The 14,870-nt window shown below is 45.2% G+C and overlaps 1 protein-coding gene across 1 annotated transcript; it reads left to right on the top strand.

Moving 5' to 3' along the window:
* The first annotated feature begins 10,116 nt into the window (after positions 1-10,116).
* LOC123930051 (keratin-associated protein 4-6-like) lies at positions 10,117-12,331 on the top strand. Its single transcript, XM_045986259.1, has 4 exons — positions 10,117-10,406; positions 11,527-11,769; positions 11,818-12,165; positions 12,307-12,331. Exons 1-4 carry the CDS (start codon positions 10,117-10,119, stop codon positions 12,329-12,331), a joined length of 906 nt encoding a protein of 301 aa, XP_045842215.1.
* The last annotated feature ends 2,539 nt before the right edge of the window (positions 12,332-14,870 follow it).

The following is a 14,870-nucleotide window of genomic DNA, read 5'->3' on the forward strand; positions in this document are numbered from 1 at the left end:
CTAGGACTCCAGGATCATGACCTGAGCTGAAGGCAGTTGCTTAACCGACTGAGCTACCTAGGCACTTTTTTTTTTTAACAGATTTGCAGCTGACAGTTTTAGAAGCACAAAGTTCAGAGACACGTCTGGACCTGGAAGTGAGGGCTGGGAGTGCCACTGTGGGTTTCCCAACCCAGGATGCTGCAGTTATTAGCACATAGTCAAAAACAGACAGTGTGGCCTGGAGAGCTCATTGAAGAACAGACTGCTATCTCCCTATTCTGAGACAGAGATTGGATATGATTACTTCTGCTCTCTCAGAAGAGACATGGAAAACTGCCAGGGAAAGCCACCAGAGAACAACCCCCCCACCCCCGCCCAAAAAAAAAGAAAAAAAAAAAACTGTTTACACTGAGCCAATCCCCACCTCCCCAACAGGGAGTAGGGCAACTCTGCCCAAACGAGGTTGCCTGAATAACAGTGCAGCAGGATCCTCCCCCAGAAGACAGGCTGGAAGAACATGAGGCTGACAACCCTAAGTTGCTTTTAAAACTGGTGGAGAAGGAAGTTGAGGGAAATTGGAAGGGGAGGTGAACCATGAGAGACTGTGGACTCTGAAAAAGAACCTGAGGGTTTTGAAGGGGCAGGGGGTGGGAGATTGGAGGAACCAGGTAGTGGGTAATAGGGAGGGCACGTATTGCATGGAGCACTGGGTGTTGTGCAAAAACAATAAATACTGTTACGCTGAAAAAATAAATAAAAATTAAAAAACAAAACAAAAAAAAAAACAAAACTGGTGCATCCTGCTTCAGTTGTGGTCAATAATTTGGACTCTGTACATTCTGTCAACCAACCCTTAACAGAATGACTAAGAGGAAGAACCCTTAAAATAGGAAAGATTCAGAGACTATGACCTATGCCACAGAATTAATGAATATGGATATAAGTAAGGTGGTGGAAATAGGCATCACTGTAACAGTAATGAAGACAATAGCTAGGATGGAGAGAACCATTAATTGCAAGATAGATTCTCTAAGGGCAGAAATCAAAACTGATCTGGCAGAACTTAAAAATGCTATCAGCGAGATCCAATCTAATCTAGATATTCTAACAGCTAGGTTAAATGGGGTAGAGGAACAAATTACTGATCTAGAAGATAAACTGATAGAAAAGAAGGAACAGAAGGAGGCCTGTAAGAAACAGCTTAAAATCCATGAAAACAGAATTGGAGAAATAAATGATGCCATGAAACACTCCAATGTCAAAATGATTGGGATCCCCGAGGGGGTGGGGGTGGGGATAGAGATATGTTTGAGCAAATCATACTGAGAACTTCCCTAATTTGGAAAATGAAACGAGCATTCGTGTCCTAGAAGGAGCGAAGACCCCCTCCCAAGATCTAAGAGAACAGACCAAGGTCAGTTGGGGCAAGAGATTCCTTACATATAGATGGAAGAACATCAGAATAAAGTCAGCCCTCTCCACAGAGACCTGGAAAGACAGAAAGGGCTGGCAAGACATATTCAGGGTACTAAATGAAAAGAACATGCAGCCAAGAATACTTTATCTGGCAAGGCTGTCATTTAGAATGGATGGAGAAATAAAGCACTTCCAAGACCAGCAAAAACTGAAAGAATATGTGACCACTAAGCTGGCCCTGCAAGAAATATTAAAGTGGGGGGGGAGAGTCTATAAAAGGAGAAAGACTCAGGAGTGATACAGAACAGAAATTTACAGACACAATCTATAGAAACAAGGACTTCACAGGCAACATGATGACAATAGAATCATACCTTTCAATAATGAGTCTCAACATGATTGGCCTAAATGCTTCAATAAAATGGCACAGGGTTGCAGATTGCATAAAAAGACAGGATCCATCCATATGCTGTCTGTAAGAGACTAATTTTGAACCTAAAGATACATCCAGACTGAAAGTTAAGGTATGTAGAAAAATCTTTCGTGCCAATGGACCTCAAAAGAAAGATGGGGTAGCAATTTTCATACCAGACATACTAGATTTTAAGCTAAAGACTGTAGTTAGAGATACAGACGGACACTATGTCATTCTTAACAAGAAGACCTAACAATTGTAAATATCTATGCTCCCAATATGGGAGCAGCCAACTACATAACCCAACTGTTAAACAAAATAAAGAAACATATTGCTAATAATATGTTAATAGTAAGAGACCTCAACACTCCACACTCAGCAATAGACAGCTCATCTAAGCAGAAAGTCAATAAAGAAACAAGAGCTTTGAATAACACACTGGACCACATGAACCTCATATATAGAACATACCACCCCGAAAGAACAGAATACTATTCTTCTCGAGTACACATGGAAATTTCTCCAGAATAAACCACATACTGGGTCACAAATCAGGTCTCAACCAATACCAAAAGATTGAGATTATTCCCTGCATATTCTGAGACCACAGTGCTTTGAAACTGGGACTCAATCACAAGAAAAAGTTTGGAAGAAATTCAAACACTTGGAAGGTAAAGACCATCCTGCTCAAGTATGTTTGTGTTAACCAGGAAATCAAAGAACTTAACCAATTCTTGGAAACCAATGAACATGAAAACACATCAGTCCAAAACCTATGGGATACAACAATGGCAGTCCTAAGGGGGAAATAAATAGCCATCCAAGCCTTACTCAAAAAAATTGAAAAATCCTGAATACTCCAGCTCTTTTTACACCTTAAAGAACTGGAAAATCAACAACAAATTAAGCCTAATCCATGCACAAGAAGGGAAATAATTACGATTAGAGCACAGATCAATGAATTAGAAACCAGAAATACAGTAGATCAATAGAAGTAGATCAATAAAAATAGAAGCTATTTCTTTTAAAGAATTGATAAGCTTGATAAACCACTGGACAGACTTATCCAAAAGAAAAGAGAAAGGACCCAAATTAATAAAATTATGAATGTAAGGGGAGATATTTTGACTTAACACCAAGGAAATAGAAACAATCATCAGAAATTATTATCAACAACTATTTACAAATAAATTAAGCAGCCTAGAAGAAATGAATGCATTCCTGGAAACATAAACTGCCAAGACTAAAACAGGAAGAAATTGACAACCTGAATAGACCAATAACCAGTAATGACATTGAGGCAGTGATCAAAAACCTCCCCAAAAATGAGTCCGGGACCTGATGGATGCCCTGGGGGAATTCTACCAAACATTCAAAGAAGAAATAATACCTATTCTCCTGAAGCTGTTTCAAGAAATAGAAACAGAAGGAAAACTTTCAGACTGTTTTATGAGGCAAGCATTACCTTGATCCCAAAGTGAGGCAAAGATCCCATTAAAAACAAGAATTTCAGACCTGTATCTCTGAAGAATATGGTGCCAAAATTCTCAACAAGATTATAGATAATAAGATTCAACAGTACATTAAAAGGATTATTCACAGAGTCAAGATGGCGGAGAAGTAGAAGGAGGCGCCGTTTCAACCTGTCCCCTAAAGTGAGCTGATTACCTACCAAAGAACTCCGATCACCCATGAAATCAGCCTGAGATCAGAATTATACACGTCTGGATCTCTACAGGAGCAGAAGACGCCAGTGGCAGGTAAAGCAGAGTGGGAATGTAAGACTGACATCAGAAGATAAACAAAAGGGGGAGGGAAGCACCAGAGGAGACCGATTGGAAAGTAATACCCCAATACGAGAGTGCCCTGCGTCTGAGAACCAGCATTAGCTTGGAGTCTGGTTGAAAACACTCAAAAAAAAAAAAAAAAAAAAGAGCAAAGGATCGCGGGGGGAAATTGTGGGAATCAGGGCGGTTAGGGACAAGGGCTTAAGTCCCCAGAACCAGGACAGCCTCCCCTGGCGCTGAGCCAGAGAGAGTGCGGCGGAGAAACCAGGTCTTGGTCCCTGTGCCGCCAGTGCGCCCAAGCCGCCAGCGCACCCGAGAACGCGTGGGGTTCAGCTCCTGTAAGGGGCTGGGATCCTGGCCAGATGGCATTCCTGAAACGCGCACATCCCACACGCTCCCCTGGTAGAAGTGCTCACAGGTGCTAGCCTGGAGCTCTGGCATCCCCAGCCCTGGCCAGTGGGAAAATCTCAGTGTGCGATCACTGCTTGGAACCTCTCTGGCGGTCTGGAGCTGCCCAGACAGCCACTGCTGCCATGGTATCAGTACAAGGAGGAGATCCTGCATCCTTAGGGACCGTGACACAGAACCTACTCTGCCAGCAGCTCTGCAGAGCATTCTGAGGCTTCTCTCTGAGAGGGAGGTCTGGGTGCAGTTTGCTCTCCTCTAAGCCTCCAAAAACCATCAAAAGCTGTCAAGGCAAGAGAAAACAGATGAAAGAACATAAAAACCTCCAGAAGAACAAAAGCCTGAAAAAAACGGTTTCCTCAGAACCCACCCCCTTGAGGGGGGGCGAGAGGACCTAACTCCGGGAACATCATTGTCTGAAAACCCACGTGGCAGGCCCCTCCCCCAGAAAACCAACCAGGAAGGGGAAAAAAAAAAGATGACAGAACAACCAACACTACCTCATAAATACAACTTTTATTTTTAACTGTTTACCAATATTCTGGTTCTTTGTTTTTATGCATATAGATAATTTTTTAACCTATTTACCATCACAGTGAGATGTCCAGTACATCAAATTCCTTAATAACCTTCTAACCTGAACTTTTTGATACATACACCTGTGTTTTTCTTTTGCTTTTCTATTTTTTAATTTTAATTTAGTTTAGTCTAGATTATTCTTTTTTAATTTTTATTTTCTAATATACATATAGAGTTAAACTTCAAGGTAATCCCTTTTCCCCAATCAATGCTACCCCTATAGGCAAACCAATTTTTAATCCCCCTGTATCTTACGAAAGTTGAGTCCCTTAACAAAAACATCAAGATACATCCAGGAAGAATCAAAATAACCTTCCTCGCCCACACTAAGAATTTATAACCACTCGCCCATCTTTTCCTTCTGCCAGTGTTTCTGTGTATTTGTGCTTGTCCTGATAGTATATAAATCTTATACTTGGGGTTCTTTCTGATGAGGTTCTTCCCTTTTTTGCTTTTATATATATATTTTTTCTCTTGTCATATACTTTTATCAGTCTTTTTGTTTGTCTGTTTTTGTTTGTATACTTCATAAATCTTACCTTGTGGCCCATTTGGGCTGAACCTTCTCTTTTATCTTCCCTTTTTTTCCTGTCTTTCTCTCTCTCTCTCTCTCTTTTCTTTTCTTTTTTTTTCCTTCTCTATTTTTTTCTCTCATTTGGGAGGGGAATCCTGATTGCACAGAAGAATTCCAGGGTGCACCTTGACTGCACCACAATCAATACATCCAGCTACATCCATTCAGTCATCTCTTACCAAAATGACTAGGAGGAGGAATGCCCAACAGAAGAAAAATACAGAGGATGGACCTTCTGCAGCAGAGCTAATGGCTATCAACATAGACAATACGTCGGAAAAGGAATTCAGGCTAACAACTATCCAGGCAATAGCTAGGTTGGAGAAAGCCATGGACGACAAAACAGAATTGATTAGGGCAGAACTGAAAGCCACCAGGGATGATGTTCACAATGCTCTCAATGAATTCCAATCTAATCTAAATTCTCTAAAAGCTAGGGTAACTGAGACAGAAGATAGAATTAGTGATCTGGAGGACAAACAGAGAGAGAGGATCAGGAGGAAGCCTGGAACAAACAGCTCAGAAGCCACGAAAACAGAATCGGGGAAATAAATGATGCCATGAAACGTTCCAACATCAGAATTATTGGAATCACTGAAGGGGAGGAAAAAAAAGAAGTCTAGAAGATATAGTGGAACAAGTTGTCTATGAAAATTTTCCCAATCTCACGAATGGAAACAGCGTTCATGTACTAGAGGCAGAGCAGTTCCCCCCAAGATTTTAGATTCTCGAAAGTCCTCACAACACCTGATAGTTAAAATGAAGAATTATAATTCTAGACAGACCCTCTAAAAGCAGCTCGGACAAAGAAGCTATGTACATACAGAGGAAAGCCCATTAGAATAACGTCAGACCTGTCCACAGAGACCTGGCAAGCCAGGAAGGGCTGGCAAAATATATTCAGAGTACTAAATGAGAAGAACATGCAGCCAAGAATACTTTATCCAGTAAGACTGACATTCAAAATGGATGGAGAGATAAAGAGTTTCCAAGACCGGCAATACTTAAAAGACTATGCAAACACCAAGCTAACACTGCAGGAAATATTAAGGGGGGTCCTATAAAAGAGAAAAAAATCCTAAGAATATCATTGAACAGAAATATAGAAACAATCTACAGACAGAAAGACTTTAAAGGTAACACGATGTCAATCAAAACGTATCTCTCAATAATCACTCTCAATGTGAATGGTCTAAATGTGCACATAAAATGACACAGGGTTGCAAATTGGATAAAACGACAGGACCCATCCATATGTTGTCTACAAGAGACCCATTTTGAACCTAAAGATACACCCAGACTGAAAGTGAAGGGATGGAGAAGCATCTTTCATGCCAATGGGCCTCAAAAGAAGGCCAGGGTAGTGATCCTCATATTGGATGAATTAGATTTTAAGTGAAAGACTGTAGTCAGAGATACAAAAGGACACTACATCGTTCGTAAAGGGACATAAGCTAAGCAACCTCGATGAAATGGATGCATTCCTGGAAAACTACAAACTCCCAAAATTGAACCAGGAAGAAATTGACAACCTGAGTAGACCAATATCTAGTAACGAGATTGAAGCAGTGATCAAAAACCTCCCAAAAAACAAGAGCCCAGGACCTGATGGATGCCCTGGGGAATTCTACCAAACTTTCAAAGAAGAAATAACACCAATTCTCCTGAAGCTGTTCCAAAAAATTGAAGCAGAAGGAAAACTTCCAGACTCTTTTTATGAAGCCAGCATTACCCTGATCCCCAAACCAGGCAAAGACCCTACCAAAAAGGAGAATTTCAGACCAATATCACTGATGAATATGGATGCTAAGATTCTCAACAAGATCCTAGCAAACAGGATCCAGCAGCACATTAAAAAGATTATCCACCATGACCATGTGGGATTCATCCCTGGGTTACAAGGATGGTTCAACATTCGCAAATCAATCAATGTGATAGAACAAATCAATAAGAGAAGAGAGAAGAACCACATGGTCCTCTCAATTGATGCAGAAAAAGCATTTGACAAAATCCAGCATCCGTTCCTGATGAAAACGCTTCAAAGTATAGGGATAGAGGGAACATTCCTGAACTTCATAAAATCTATCTATGAAAGACCCACAGCAAATATCATCCTCAATGGGAAAAAGCTTGCAGCCTTCCCGTTGAGATCAGGAACAAGACAAGGATGCCCACTCTCACCACTCTTGTTCAACATAGTATTAGAAGTTCTAGCAACAGCAATCAGACAACAAAGAAAAATAAAATGTATCCAAACTGGCAAGGAAGAAGTCAAACTCTCTCTCTTCGCAGATGACATGATTCTTTATATGGAAAACCCCAAAGACTCCACCCCCAAACTACTAGAACTCATACAGCAATGCAGTAACATGGCAGGATACAAAGTCAATGTACAGAAATCAGTGGCTTTCTTATACACTAGCAGAAAGGGAAATTAGAGAATCGATTCCATTTACTATAGCACCAAGAACCATAAGATACCTGGGAATAAACCTAACCAAAGAGGTAAAGGATCTGTATTCGAGGATCTACAGAACTCTCATGAAAGAAATTGAAGAAGACACAAAAAGATGGAAGGCCATTCCATGCTCTTGGATCAGAAGAATAAACATTGTTAAAATGTCTATACTGCCTAGAGCAATCTACACTTTTAATGCCATTCCGATCAAAATTCCACCAGTATTTTTCAAAGAGCTGGAGCAAATAATCCTAAAATTTGTATGGAATCAGAAGAAACCCCAAATTGCTAAGGAAATGTTGAAAAACAAAAACAAAACTTGCGGCATCACGTTACCTGATTTCAAGCTTTACTACAAAGCTGTGATCACCAAGACAGTGTGGTACTGGCATAAAAATAGACACATAGACCAGTGGAACAGAGTGGAGAGTCCAGATATGGACCCTCAACTCTATGGTCAATTATCATATGGTTTCACTTATTTGTGGAGCATAACAAATAACATGGAGGACATGGGGAGATGGAGAGGAGAAGGGAGTTGTGGGAAATTGGAAGGGGAGATGAACCATGAGAGATTATGGACTCTGAAAAACAACCTGAGAATTTTGAAGGGGCGGGAGGTGGGAGGTTGGGGAACCAGGTGGTGGGTAATAGAGAGGGCATGTATTGCATGGAGCACTGGGTGTGATGCAGAAACAATACTGTTACGCTGTAAATAAGTTAATTAATAATAAAAAAAGGATTATTCACCACGACCAGGTGGAATTTTTCCCTGGGATGCAAGGATGGTTCAACATTCACAAATCAATCAGAACACATTAATAAGAGGACAGAGTAGAACCATGTGGTCCTCTCAATTGATGCAGAAAAAGCATTTCACAAAATACAGCATCCTTTCTTGAATAAAACTCTTTAGAGTATAGGGATAGAGGGAACATTCCTCAATTTCATAAAATCGGGTATGAAAAACCCACAGTGAATATCATTCTCAATGGAGAAATGCGGAGAGCCTTTCCCTTAAGATCAGGAACATGACAAGGAAGACCACTATTATTTTAAAGTCTAATTTTTTAAGTGTTCCAAGATTCATTGTTTATGCTCCACACCCAGTGCCCCATGCAAATGTGCCTTCCTTAATAGCACCACCTTCTCACCCATCCCCCCCACTACTCCCTCCTCCAAAACCCTCAGTTCTCAGAGTCCACACTCTCTTATGGTTCATCTCACCCTCTGATATCCTCCAATTCACTTTTCCCTTCCTTCTCCTAATGTCCTCCATGTTATTCCTTATGCTCCACGAGTAAGTGAAAACATATGATAATTGACTTTCTCTGCTTCATGTATTTCACTCACCATAATCTCCTCCAGTCCTGTCCATGTTGACACAAAAGTTGGATATTCATTCTTTCTGATGGTTAATAATAGTCCACATATGGACCATATCTTCCATGCCCATTCATCTGTTGAACGGAAGGACACCCACTCTTGCCACTACTGTTGAACATAGTATTAGAAGTCCCAGAAACATCAATCAGACAACAAAAAGAAATAAAAGGTATTTACGTGGCAAAGAAGATTTCAAACTCTCTCTATTCAAAGGTGCATGATACTTCATTTGGAAAACCCAAAAGACACCCTCCCAAATTAATAGAACTCATACAGCAATTCACTAATATGCCAGGATTAAAAAAAATGCACAGAAACAGGTCTGGGTTTATTCTGCTATCTGTAGTTGTCCAGTTCGCCCAGCAGAATTTGTGGAATAGGATCTGTCTTTGGGCCAAGCTTTTTCTGACCTCTATGGTCCTCAACTGACTGACGAGCAAGGGACAGTTGGGTTGTACCTGGGCTTTCGGTTCTGTGCCGCAGATCCGTGGTTCGAGTTTGGCGTGTGTCCCATCCTGTTTCGAGGACAGCAGTGTCTTCGGGATTGGGGACAACCCCAGCACTGCTTTGCCCCTTCCAGACAACCCTGTGTCTTCGGGATCTTTTGTGGCCCCGTCCACATGGGCCGACGCGTCACTCTCATCCTGTCCAAGAAGAAGGAACCTGCCCTTGTTGTTCTGGAGGGGATGGCATTAAACCAGTAGTGTCTGGATGTCTTGAAGCAATTTTCAACATAGGGACTGAGGTTCCCGTCGTAGGGATGTGGAACTCAAGACAGGGACTGGGTAAAAAGTCACGTCGGAGTGTGGGTTCTCGCGGAAGCTACCGTGAAGAAGAGCGTCCAGGCACGTTGTTCCTTTGGGGAGGGCAGATCCCACCGGTCGGAGTGTGGGGACATGACCCAGGGAAGAGGCACTCGGAGGCCCGTCTGCCAGCTTGTGAGGGAAGCTTAAAGCTGAGGAAGGGATCAGCAGTGACCCAACACACATTTCAGGATACCGCGAATTCGGCAATGAGCTTTCTGGACTCTTGACATACACCAGCTCTCTAGGAGCACTGGTTGAGCGTTTCAGTCAGTATGGCATGTACAGGCAGCGTGACGTTCTGCTGAGGCATGAGAACAGCCCTCAGGCATCGAGACGCAGATCTGCTGGGTAGCTACTGCCCCCTCCCTGCTATGATCCGAGATGTGGCGCTGACGGATTCAAGACCTCATGGCCAGTGTCTGGATTCCACCAGTCCTTCCCCTACTGGGTTGAGCAGATGGGGCGACGGGCACACGAGCAGGTTGGGAGTTCAGATGGAGGAGAAAGGAGATGACGAGCAAAAGGAGCTGCCTGGCTGGGAGGGAGCCCGGGCGAGAAGGAAGGAGGAAGGATGGAAGGGAGGAAGCAAAGAAGGAAGGTGGGAGACAGGACAGCACGAAGGCAGAAAGAAGGAGGCAAGAATCCAGAGGCACGGAAAGCAAAAGAGACAAAGAGACAGAGAGACAGACATGCAGCCCAGAAGGCAAGGAAACAGGAAGGAAGGAAGGGACAGAAAGAAGGAGGGAGGCAGGGAAGGAGGGCAGGCGTGGGGGGGGGGGGGTGGAGATGGGAAGCGAGGGAAGGCGGAAGGAAGGAAACCAAAGAAGCAAGGATTCCAAAGGACCCAGCGCGATAAAGGTGGGGGCAGCGGCACCACGTCACGGACTGGGCTAGTTCACAAGGTGAGGGCTAGAGTCACGGAGTCATCCTGCCGTGCCCATCGCTGGCCCGCGTCTGTCATGAAACGTCCCAGATGCTGGGCAAGTGCTGAAGCCTAGATCAGGCGGGAGTGCTGGTCAACCAGGACGCACCTGGACTGAGGCTTGCCTCGTCCCAGGACACTGGTGCTGCCTCTGCCCACCTGCCCTTTGGTTCTGCCTTGCCCTTTGGAAGACAGGAGGCCACGCGGCCTCTACCCGAGGTCCTCGGCTGAACTGGGATACACAGGTGGCCTAGGGTGCTGGGAGAGGCAGATGCCTGTGGGAGTCTGGAAACGGGCTTTGTAGGGAAGCCAACTTGGGCTCAGGCATGGATTCTGGTGGTCTCTGGAAACCTACTGATGTCATTTTCCGCCCCCGTCCCACCCCATGCCCCTCCGGCCCAGGAATACCCCCCGATCTCCATACAAGCTAGGCAGCCAGGCCAGGGAAGGAACGCTGCTCAGACGTGAGCCCCTCAGGCCAACGGGAAGTCTATCCTGGGATCCGATGATCAGGGAAGCAAGGCGGACACTGCTGATGTGACCACCTCGCTTTCATGTGGAAACGTTTCCATGATGATTCTCAATGAGGAAACACAAGAAGCACTCATTCTCTACGGATGGCTACCATGGCGGGAACTTCCTCCTCGACCAGTGCCCAGAGACTATGGGAAACAATGTAAACAACAACAAGGAAAGTCTTGCCCATTGGTCCCAAGGTCGCGGGGGTTCCGGTGTATAAATGCCCCAGAAGAGAAGTGGGCCGCAGTCAGAATCTGAGACACTCACCTGTGAACAGAAGCCCCCGCTCCATCCGTGACACCATGTGCGGCTCGTGCTGCTCCCCTTGCTGCCAGCCTATGTGCTGTCAGACCACCTGCTGCAGGACCACCTGCTGCAGACCCAGCTGCTGCGGGTGCGGCGGCGGCTGTGGACAAGGCAGCTGCGGGTCCAGTGGCTGCGGGTCCTGCTGCTGCCAGCCCTGCTGTTGCTGCCGCCGTATGTGCTGTCAGACCACCTGCTGCAGGACCACCTGCTGCGGGTGCGGCGGCGGCTGTGGACAAGGCGGCTGCGGGTCCAGCTGCTGCAGGTCCTGTTGCTGCCGCCCAACTTGCTGTCAAACCACCTGCTGCAGGACCACCTGCTGCCGGCCCAGCTGCTGCAGGTGCGGTGGCAGCTGTGGACAAGGCGGCTGCGGGTCCAGCTGCTGCGGGTCCTGTTGCTGCCCCCCAACGTGCTGTCAGACCACCTGCTGCAGGACCACCTGCTGCCGGCCCAGCTGCAGCGGGTGCGGGTGCGGTGGCGGCTGTGGACAAGGCGGCTGCGGGTCCAGCGGCTGTGGGTCTTGCTGCTGCCAGCCCTGCTGCTGCTGCTGCCGCCCAACTTGCTGTCACACCACGTGCTGTAGGACCACCTGCTGCCGGCCCAGCTGCTGCAGGTGCGGCGGTGGTTGCGGGTCCAGCGGCTGCGGGTCCTGCTGCTGACAGCCTTGCTGCCGCTGCGGCTATTGCTGCTGCCCAACTGGCTGCCGCACCACCTGCTCTAGGACCACCTCCTGCCACCCTTGCTGCGTGTCCAGCTGCTGCCAGCCTTCCTGCTGCTGACTGCCTCACCCAGAACCACCACGTGCACACAGCACTCATTTGCCATTTGGGAAACCAAGTCACTGCCCAACGTTGATGAAAGCCGGCATGCCACCGCCAACTGCCTCCTGACAGGCTTGGGCACAGGCCCAATGGAGCCTTCTGCCACACAGCTGCCTCCCTACAGGCTTGGGCACCGGCCCAATGCAGCCTGGACCACTTCTCCCCGAGTCTCTGCTTCCTCCTTCTCATGCGTCCTGTGCCCGCATCACGCATCCTGATGTGGACTCCTCATCTCTGCCTTGACTCCTCCACCATCCACATCTTCATCCTCTCCCTATCAGTAACTTCGAGAAACCAGCGCTCATGCCTCGGGCACAGGTGTCTGCCACGACCGAAAGTCCGGCCCGCTGGGTTTTCTTTTGTCCATGCCCTCACGGTCCTTGCATCCTGTTTTCTCCCTTGCACGATCCCTTCGAAGGCTTCCCTGAGGGCGGGGGGTGGGGTGGGGGGCAAGGGGCGGTTGCCTCCCCTCTCTTTCCTAATAAACCCTGTACTGTTCTGCATCCCATATGCTGTCCTTGTCCTTGTCCTTGTACGGCACTCGCGATGTAACGATGTAGATACACAGCTCACATACCCCATGCCTTGTCCATCTGGAGCCTCCTACACTCCCCCACAAATTCACGTCTCCATTTGCAGATGAGGAAATCATGGGACGTCATGTCATAAAGCTCACTGAGACCTACTCACATGCCAGGCTGCATCTCTTGCCTTTGTAGGTACTCACCTTTCTTCTGCAAACCACCTTCCACAGGACTTCCTGATGCTCATCCTGCATTTCACTGAATGTTCTGTCTCTTCTCCTGTCCACACTGCTGCTCTGTCATCTCTTTTGGGTGTACTTGGTACCTCCTTCATGTGGTTTCTTTTCTTCTTACCCTTGTTCTGTCAATTCCCATGGTACATATTTATGTTTCAAGGGCAAATGTTCTCTCAGCCCTCAGTTCTTTTAATCCTGCCCAAGGTTTATCACCAGACTTCTCCTCCACCTGCCACGTTTCTTCCATCGTTTTATTCATACTTTTGACTCAAAGGCTCTACCAATGTGTGTCATGATGCAATAATCTTCAGTCTTACATTCTTCATCTTTTTTGTTGTTGATCTGTGACAAGTTTAGGTTTTCCCTTTCCTCGAGCTGTACTCATTGTGGTGGCCTTGTAAAAATTATCACCATTTTGCCATTCAGCATTGTAAAGCACATTTCTCATGGCTTTTTGTTTCTTCTTTGTTTACTGTTACTTATAAGTATTCTTAACGTACTTATTATTCTTCTCTCTTACTTTCTTCTATCATAATTAGTCTGTGTTGCCTTTCCAGATGTAAGATAGGCTTTCTGGTTCCTTTTAATAATCTTTGTTATCATCTAGAGCATACAGTAATTATTTTTCTTTTATACCCCCAGATGCTTTCTTGCCTAATATTAATAGTTCACTTCACAAGTATTTTCTCTTCTTAACCTAACACTGTCCTCTAAACTGGGGTAACTTGAATGATTACTTCACTTTTGCTGGTGAACAATGACCACTGAGCTACCTACAGGTTATTTGGATCAGGACTACAGCCTCTGGTTCTAAACCCAAAGTCTTACATTTCCATATCAAGAAAACCAGTGGTGGGCCCCTGGGTGACTCAGTGTGTTAAGCTGCTGCCTTTGGCTCAGGTCATGATCTCAGGGTCCTGGGATCGAGTCCCGCATCGGGCTCTCTGCTCAGCAGCGAGCCTGCTTCCCTCTCTCTCTCTCTGCCTGCCTCTCTGTCTACTTGTGATCTCTCTCTGTCAAATAAATAAATAAATCTTAAAAAAAAAAAAAAGAAAACCAGTGGTCTGTGCATTGGAAAGGTGTTTGCCTTGGGTGGCAGGTATATTACTGAAAGTGAACCCTATCTTTCTGTTCATAAATGTATTTCCCAGCTATTCCCAAAAGCTCTAAGGGCACTTGTACATGTAAGACCTGTAGTCACATTTTAAGAGAAATCCAGCATGTTTAAACAACCCTTGTATTCCTGGCAGTGTGCCAACACTTTTAAGCCTAAAGCCAATGAAAAGATACTGTTTTTTGATGTTAATTGATAGCATTCTGGTATGGTCTTTTTTCTGGCCACATAGAGTGTGAAACATATAGAAGAGATCAGGTAAACCCATACCTTCAGCTATATTTTACGTATCTTCAACCCTCCTGCCTTTTTTTCCCCCTCTTATACAAAATATTATCAAGAAAATTAAGTATGGAAACAGTACTGGGAATTGAGCTAACCACACAATGGAAATTTTATCTTTGAGCCATCGGCAATCTCTGCAAAGCATCATGCTGAATATTATCTGGGATTCTCTGAAGAGATGCCTGATTCATAATAGGGACAGAGATAAATCAAGGTAATAGTATTTATCAATTACATTTACATGATGGTCTAAATCAGTGTTCTACTTTGGTATTATTGATACTTTGGGCCATATAATTGTTGGTTGACAGGGTGGAGGGGAACTATTTTGGGCACTG

The sequence above is a fragment of the Meles meles genome, chromosome 18 (assembly GCF_922984935.1).
Source record: "Meles meles chromosome 18, mMelMel3.1 paternal haplotype, whole genome shotgun sequence".
NCBI lineage: Eukaryota > Metazoa > Chordata > Mammalia > Carnivora > Mustelidae > Meles > Meles meles.